The sequence below is a fragment of the Drosophila willistoni genome, assembly GCF_018902025.1.
Source record: "Drosophila willistoni isolate 14030-0811.24 chromosome XL unlocalized genomic scaffold, UCI_dwil_1.1 Seg141, whole genome shotgun sequence".
Lineage (NCBI taxonomy): Eukaryota > Metazoa > Arthropoda > Insecta > Diptera > Drosophilidae > Drosophila > Drosophila willistoni.
Genome location: NW_025814052.1, coordinates 14,188,537 through 14,197,485, shown reverse-complemented (window position 1 = coordinate 14,197,485; position 8,949 = coordinate 14,188,537). Strand labels below are relative to the sequence as shown.

The 8,949-nt window shown below is 38.6% G+C and overlaps 1 protein-coding gene across 1 annotated transcript; it reads left to right on the top strand.

Moving 5' to 3' along the window:
* Nucleotides 1-3,515: 3,515 nt before the first annotated feature.
* LOC6641193 (protein mab-21) lies at nt 3,516-8,215 on the top strand. The gene is made up of 2 exons (XM_002064350.4): nt 3,516-4,730; nt 7,782-8,215. Exons 1-2 carry the CDS (start codon nt 3,983-3,985, stop codon nt 8,129-8,131), a joined length of 1,098 nt encoding a protein of 365 aa, XP_002064386.1. The 5' UTR covers nt 3,516-3,982; the 3' UTR covers nt 8,132-8,215.
* Nucleotides 8,216-8,949: the final 734 nt, after the last annotated feature.

Genomic DNA, 8,949 nt, shown 5'->3' with positions numbered 1-8,949 from the left:
TTTCACATGCTTCTTACAAGCATATCTGAGTATCTCGCTCACTCAATCATACGAGCACCCTAGCGCCCCCACCAGCCAACGGCCAACTCCGGCCTTATAGAAAAACGTTTATATGCATAACTCGACTGTTTTTTATCCGATTTTGATCAAATTTGGTATTTTGATAGATATTAGTATTAAATTTAAGTGTGCCAAATTTGATTGCATAAGGTAAAAAAATACGGGAGATAATCAAGTTTTTCAAATTACGGGGGCGCAAAAGGGCGTGGCAAAATTTTTATACATACAAAATGTGTGCATTTACTAAGCGTATATACATACGAAATATGGTGTATCTAGCTAGAATAGTTTTTGAGATAAACGCTTTTTTTAAATTGCGGGGGCGGAAAGGGGCGTGGCAAAAATTTGAAATAAACTTGATCACTCTACATACTACACGAGTCTACATAAAAAATTTGGTGGCTCTAGCTCTTATAGTCTCCGAGATCTAGGTGTTCATACGGACAGACGGACAGACGGACGGACGGACAGACGGACATGGCTAGATCGACTCGGTTGTTGATCCTGATCAAGAATATATATACTTTGTGGGGTCGGAGATGCTTCCTTCTGCCTGTTACATACATTTTGGCGACTTTAATATACCATTTCACCCTATGGGTGTATGGTATAATTAGTCCAAATTATTTTAATATTCTCTACCCACTTTCCACACTCTCCCTCTCTAACCCACTTGCCCCCAAATAAGAAGCAGAGAAAAAGTTAAATGAACTTGTTGCCGTCAAAGTGTCGCTCTTACAAAAGCGCCAGAAACGAAAAAGAAGAAGAAGAAGATGTGGAACACTTCCAAGGGGCTGGACAGGATGAAGATGGAGAAGGTAAAGGCAAAGAGCGTGTCGTGTCCGTGTCCCCAGAGCAACAGCAGCACCAGCAGCAGCTGCTGGACATGGACATGGACATCGCCAACGCCATCGCCATCGCCCATATCAACAGGGATGGTTTTTTTTTGTTTTCTTTTTTTGAGGATGCGGACAAGGGACGACTCTTTTAGCCAGTAGTGGAGATTGCAATCTCTGTGCCGCTTCTTTTGCTGCAAAACTTAATTTTCCGCCATTTCTGCTCATTTTTGTATATTTATGTGTGTGTGTGGACCCCAAAAGCAAGCAAGCAACTGTGGTGAAGGACGAGAAGATCTCGTGCAGCTGATAAACCAAGTTCACAACCGAATGAAGACATCCTCAACATACACAATTTAATTAAAGAGATGACTACTGGGCATTTGCTGGTGTTGCCCATATACAACATATGTCTCCCTCCGCCTCTTCCTCCCCCTCGCATTCTCACCAGATCTCCAAAAACAAAAAAAAACATAAAATGCAAAAATCAAGAATCGAAAATCAGGAACTCCTTACCACCGACCTCTGTAACTGTAACAAGCTGACCTTGAGGACACACTAATGAAGATCTTTAGGTCTATGTCTCTGTTTTCTGTTTCCAGTTGCCCGGTTGTCGTTTTTTTTTAGTTTTGCATAATTCATTTCCAATTTATATACCATAAAACCGATAATGACCGCAATTAAGTTCGTGTTCCTTTTGATAATTTTCCACATTTACGCGTCCATTAAAATGATTCCCAGCGCATTTTTCTCACTAATTTCCATAGTCTCTGTCGCCGCTCTGTGTCTCTTGTTTCTGGCTCCAAGTCTTATCGCCAATGGACGAAGAAAAATGATAGACGGGAAAAACATCTTATGGAACTTGGACTTGAACTTGAACTCGCACTCGGACCGAAAAACTTTTGAGGTGTTAATTAGCATTATCTTAATGCACGTTCCGGCACACAGTTCAAATTGAATTATACATAATAATTTGTTCGCCGCTCTTTAAAATGGAACTTAATGTTTCAACAGAGTCGACGAAGAAGAAGAAGAAGGAAGGACTAGGGGCTAGAGGTCCACAGGTACAACCTATGGTCAAACTGAGAGACACATAAAATGCCTAGACATTTCCTTTTCTTACTCCTCCGCCTTCTCCTTGTCCATTCCCTTCCATAGATAATCCACCCAATCTAGCCTATAGCCTGCGTCAGCAGCTCGTGTTAAACGCTCATTAATCACATTAGATATGCATTAATTCAGGGACGGCAAACGAAAATGGAAATAAAACTCAGAATGCTTTATATGGGGGGAAACGAAAGAAACAAGAAATGGACTGGCTTATAAATTCTCTTCTTCTTGTTCTCCTTTCTTCGTATCAATGAATAAGTTGTGAATGATTGAGAGTACGAAAAAAAGACAATACATTATCTGCAGTTGTGAATAATGACCTACAAGTACAAGATATTAACTGCAATTGTTAATGGTGACAAATTTCATTTTAATAGGCAAGAAATTGAATTTTAGCAACAAAAGTTGCGTTCAACTCAAAAAAGATTAAATTTTTCGAATGAGCAGGCTTGAGGACATTTTTGGAAACAAACAAGGACTACATCTCATCAGCAGACTTTGCTAACCTCTCTAGAATTGTAATGCCATACACTCTATCTTCAACACTAAAACCAATTGGGAATTGCAACTGAAACAAGCGAAAAGAGGCATTCCTAGCTTACAATGCCAAAGATTTAATTTTAGAAATTTCATAGTTAGAACTTCAAAAACATTGCCTTTATATAGCAATATTATAACAAACTTTTACATATGTATATCTTCAAGATTTTGTGGTCAATGTAAAATTGGCAAAGCTTTTGAACAAATTTTGGCCATGAAAAACAAGAATAAATTGTCATAGCCTTTTGACCCACGGCTCAGCATGCCCATGGGAAATTTCAATTTTTTTTCCATTTTCTTTAGCAATTTCCACCCACAATAGGCAGCAACCCTAAGAAGCAAATACTTGCAACACATTTCTGTTTGTATTGGTGTGTATCTATGTGAGTTGGCCAGAGTGTGTGTGTGTGTGAGCGAGTGTGAAAAGAGGCGGAGCCACAACGCTATGCACAATGGAACTCTATGGAACTGCAGAAACTATTCGGAAGGGTGGTTTATGGGTTCAGCTCTTGTTCTCAGCCAGGATCCAGGGACAAGGAAAAAAGTGCAAATATTTTATGTATATATTCGGGAATAGAGGAAAACATGCTCACCCTCCCTCTCTCTCTCTCTCTTTCTCACTCTCTAGCTTAGTATGGTTTTTTTTTTTTTTGGGGGGCATTGCTCAGCCATTATGGAGCAGCAGACAGAGAGCGAGCGCGCGAGTGAGAGTGAGAGCAAGAGCGAGAGTAGGAGGTAGCGAGAGCATGCGCAAAGCCGAGAGCGAGCGTATTCGACTACAGCTAACTCTGTCGCACGCACACAGAAGAAGTGGAGACTTTTTGGATAGCAGCGACGCGTTGCGTCGTCAACAACAACAACAACAGCAGCAGCAAGAGCAGGCAGGGTCGGGTCTGGTTTTTTTTTCCTGACTGGCTGACTGGCTGGCAGGGGCCCAACAGCAAGCAGATACAGATACTTTTTCTTGCGGTGTGCACGCCATGCGGAATCAGTCAATGTCTTGGAGTTGACGGCGCGACACACACGCGTGGCTAACGAGAGAAAATCGTGAAAAAAGAGCAACGAAAAAAAAAAATAATATTAAATCCAACCAAGTTAAAGCTAAATACAAACGAGCCAAGGAGATATATAGAACAAAAGAAGAGTTAAAATTACAGAAAGTGAGAAAAGCCGCCGCCTTTTTTGTCGTTTTCGTCGTCTTGAAATTTTATCGAATTTGCATTGTTTATTGTTTTTTGTACTTGTGGCCGTATCAGAAGTGTCTGTGTGTGTGTGTGTGTTCGTGTTTTTGTGCATTAAAAAGCCAATGGAAATGCAACAAATGCTTAGAATCTAATTAACAACAACAACAAACAACAAAAGAAGTTCCTAAACGTTTAAAGAACACAAAAAAAAAAAGCATCACCACGTCGTCGTTATCAACCGAAGGGGCCATCATGCTGGTGCCGTCGGACATGATCGCGGCACAGTCCAAAATGGTCTATCAAATGAATAAATATTGTGCAGATCGTGTACAAGTGCGTAAGGCACAGATTCACAAACAAATCCAAGAGGTCTGTCGCATTGTTCAGGATGTTCTCAAGGAGGTGGAGGTGCAAGAGCCACGATTTATATCGTCCCTGAACGACTATAATGGCCGTTTCGAGGGCCTGGAAGTGATCTCACCCACAGAATTCGAAATCATCATCTACCTCAATCAGATGGGTGTATTGAATTTTGTCGATGACGGCACATTACCGGGATGCGCTGTCCTCAAATTGAGCGATGGACGGAAACGTTCCATGTCCCTTTGGGTGGAGTTTATCACAGCATCCGGATATCTATCGGCACGCAAGATACGCTCCCGTTTCCAAACGCTGGTGGCACAGGCCTGCGACAAATGTGCCTATCGTGATATTGTCAAAATGATTGCCGATACCACCGAAGTGAAGTTACGGATTCGCGAACGCATCATTGTGCAGATAACACCCGCCTTTAAGTGTGCCGGCCTTTGGCCCCGTTCAGCCTCCCATTGGCCATTGCCGGGCATTCCATGGCCACATCCAAATATCGTAGCAGAGGTTAAGACTGAGGGCTTTGACATGCTCTCCAAAGAGTGCATAGCACTGCAGGGCAAAAATTCGGCCATGGAAGGTGATGCCTGGGTGCTCAGCTTCACCGATGCCGAGAATCGTTTGCTTCAAGGTAAGTGTTCAGTATTTTTAGCCATATCTGTATCGCATTCCATGTGCTCCGTCGCGGCGGACACTGCAAGCCATCAGAATCATCAAATCCGATCGTAAATTAGTCCACCCAAAAATCAGTTGGAGGCAACGCAAGCGACGGGCACGGGCCCCGGGGGGCGGTCTAACATTTTTACAATGCGTCCAACGAGTAATCAGTGACACACTTAAATTTAATTGATTTATATTACCACAAATCAGCGACTGTAGTTTTCATCTAATTGCTTGTAAATTAAGCAAACATATGAGCGTGAACGTGGGTAGAATGATCGAATTTAAGTTTAGTTTAGGCGCTCTTCATTATCCGTCGGTAAATATATGTATATAAGACATATAAACTGAAGATTCTTAAGTTTTAATTAGAACAAAAACGAACTTAAGATACATTCGTTAACAGCGGAGAGGTGTATCTAATGGCGGCCCCTAAAGTATGCAATACACAGTCCAAGAATTCCCTTTTTTCGAAACATATAGAATGCATTTTTGGAATATCTGAATCATGTCAATATTGTTTATAGGCAATTTTCAACTCATAATACATACGAAAAGTTATAAATTTGTTAAAAAAATTTCATAATTTTTCAAGATATTGCATACTTTAAGGGGCAAATTTCTCTCCATTTCAAAGTTCCGTCTATGGAGTCTAGAAGTCAATGGTTTTCTTCTAAGTTGGTTACAATTTAAATCGTTTCGCCTTCTAAATTATTGCTAAAGTTTATAGATTTGAATTAAATCAGTTTCAATTTGATCATAGAAGAGAATTCATAAACATTCCAAGCAACTCTTGTTGAATCTTACCAAAAACCAATTAGCCACAATTCCAGGGTATTGGGACAAGATGCATTTTGCTTGGTTTGGTTCAATGATTCAATTTCGTTGGTTTAATCACACACACAGTTCCCTGCGACATTTGATTATCGTCTAAAGATATGATATGAGATATGAGCATACAGTCGCCTGGTTGGCTACGATCATAAATCTGTTTCGTTGTTTTATTTCGTTGATAGCCCGTCTATTGGGGGATTGGACTTGGACTTGGACGTCCGCCTCCATGTCTCCAACCAAGCATACCAAAAAATCTGCTGCTGCTGCTGCTGCTGATCTGAAGATCGATAAGAGCGCAGTCACAGTCGCAGTTAGTTAGTCAGCTATATGGCATGAAACGAGTTTGGCCTGGCTTTCGATATAAACAATGCCCAATGCTTGAGCCATAAATAAATTTCTAAACGATTTTATAAATATTTTAAATCTCGGCGATTAGATAAAGTCAACAAATAAATAAAACAACAGCAAGCAGCAAGCAGCAAACAGCAAGCCAAGAGCAATACAGTGAAAACGAAATTTTGTTGACCAAAAACAAATTCTGAAAACTCTAAGCCCCAACTCTTTCCCTGTCTCTCTTTCTGTCCCTTTCTCCTATCACGCTCTGATCGATATTGATCCGGCTTGTGTGTGTGTGTGTGTGTGTCATTTAATTTAATGCGTCTTGGCCCATAATAATTTAGCTCGATGAAACTTTCATTGGTATCCATTACAAGAAATGATCGAAAACAAAAAAAAAGGTTTTCTGTTACCATGTGAATCCAACGATTAGTTATGGTCAATGAAATCTATATCTGATTGTGAGTGGAATCTAATTAGTTGTATGTACATACTTGACTTTGTTGATACCATTCATCTTCTTCTTCTTCCGTTACTATAATTAAACAGAACCCATTCATTTTCGTTTAAACTAGCTACGATGTCTAGTTATTTGTGACAGCAATGTGACTATTTTTAAAATACCATATTACAACAATTGTGTGGGTCGAGTGTGCCAGCCAATATTATGCCAATATCATTCAATATTGATTAGTTGAACCTTTTCTTTGGTGGAAATAAAACCCCCAGACGACGTGTCGGTAACAGAACAACAACAATAACAATAACAGCAGGTGATTATCGGACAAAAAAGGTCCAGATTAGCAGCATGTTTTGACACTATGCCAAAGGCAAAGTGTATGGCATATGATTTATGTGATTTAAGTACTCGTTTATACCCCTTGAAAATAACAACCACAGCAACAACAATAACAACAACAACATATTGGGTTGATCAATCAAAGTTTCTGTATTGATTCCTTTTTGAAAATCGCATTGAAAGTTAACACTTTCATTTAATTACTACTCTCAATCATTTGCCAACTGTTAACTGTTAGTTAGTCTAACTTGCTGCTTCTTATCATATATTTTATTATATTATTTTCGACATTTGAGTGCAATTAAAAATGAATGAATGGTATTATACATCAAATTTAAAGGTGATTGTTCAATGTTGTATTGATAATGACATACATACATATGTACATATACATGAATTGAATGAATTGTTGCCAATGTGATTAGAAAATCCACAATATTTCATAGTTTTCACAATACTTCATTTTTTATCCCCATAAAAGCGAAGCTTGAATTGAAAAAGTCGGTATTTGATCTTAGGCGAAAGTTTAGATCATGTATAAAATAAATAACAATATCATATCAAATCATAATACTGTTGTTCTGGAGTTCAGGCCCCGACGCAGATGACATTTCCCCTACGCTGAAGCAATATAGAAAGGTAGTTACATCGAAGATAAGCGAAAGTATTGTGAACTAACGATTTTAAGGACAGACAAATAGGGAAGTAGTTTATTATATATGTAAGTTCTTAAAGAAGAAAGAACATTTTAACAATTTTCTAGTAGTTAATCCGATATGAATTACGTGTATAAACCCAATAAGCTCCTATAGGTAGTTTTTATATAAAGCCAAAAACGGTTAAAGATTTCGTTACCCAAATCATAACTTTTAGGACTGCAAAGTGAGAGAAATTTCGCCCCTTAAAGTATGCAGAAATAAGGTTTGCTTCAAGAATCATATTTTCTTTGAAAAAAAGGAAGTTTTTTCACTCCTGGCATATTTTAGGCGGCAAAGTTTTGTGTGTTGTTATCTGTTCTGTTGCTAATAGCCCTTTTTTTTCTTTGTTTTCCAGGTGCCAGTCGGCGTCGTTGCTTGAGCATATTGAAGACTTTGCGGGATCGTCATTTGGAATTGCCTGGCAATCCTGTCACATCGTACCATCTGAAAACGCTGCTCCTCTACGAATGCGAGAAGCATCCACGGGAGATGGAATGGGAGGAGAACTGCATTGCGGATCGCATCAATGGCATCTTTCTGCAGTTGATCTCGTGCCTGCAATGCCGACGCTGTCCGCACTACTTCCTGCCCAATATGGATCTCTTTAAGGGCAAATCCCCGGGAGCCCTGGAGAATGCTGCCAAGCAGGTTTGGCGCCTCACACGCATCATGCTGACCAATGTGCGTTGCCTGGAGGAGCTGTAGGCAATAGTCTAATTTGGTAGAGCGTTAGCGGAAGCCGCAGCAGAAGCAGCAGCAGGTTGTTTTTAGGTATTCTTAATATAATTTTTATTGGTATGCATAAATTGTTTTTTTCTGGAAATATTTTTTTTTTTTTTTTGGTGAGCTAAAAAACAAAAGACACACAAAATGTGTGGCCAGCGGGGGATGAATGGGAATGAAGGAGGGGAAAAACGAAAAAGGGCAGGCCAGGGGCTCAGAAATTGTAACCCAAATACTATTTGATATTTCGCTTAGTTTGTAACATTTACCTAAGTTTAGGTGCTTTTGAAAAGTATACGCCGCTTAAAGAGTTTCCTATATTTAAATCGATAATACATATATGTACCATATATATTTATATATGATTAGTTTTAATCTAACGCACAGAAAAATCACTGAAAATATTTTCATTTGTCAAAGAACAAGGGAGATGAAAAATTTGTTTGCCCAAAATTAGCTAAAATTTCAAATTATGATGAAGTTCTTTTTTATTTCGTTTTAAAATTATTTATTTGATGTTTTCGCTTTTCTTGTGAGTTTAGTCAATAAAACTTAAGTTAAAAAAAAAAAAAAAAAACAAACATGAAAAAAAAAATACAACAACAAAATAGAAACAAAATATAATTTCAACAAAAATTTATTTTGTTTTATTTTTCTTTAGTAAATGCAAAAGTCATGATAAGTAAGTATAAATATTTTTAATAGTCATGTCCTTTCAAGGAATAAAAGGACTTAGGAAACTTCACATTTATATAGTTTCCTTCAAAACTTTACGAAAATTTTTAACAATTTTTTAACTA

What these genes read in the sequence shown, in the direction of transcription:
- LOC6641193 (XM_002064350.4), top strand. Translation starts at nt 3,983, where the DNA reads ATGCTGGTGCCGTCGGACATGATCGCGGCACAGTCCAAAATGGTCTAT. An exon ending in CGAGAATCGTTTGCTTCAAG is followed by an intron (nt 4,731 to 7,781) that starts GTAAGTGTTCAG and finishes TTTGTTTTCCAG; the next exon opens with GTGCCAGTCGGCGTCGTTGC.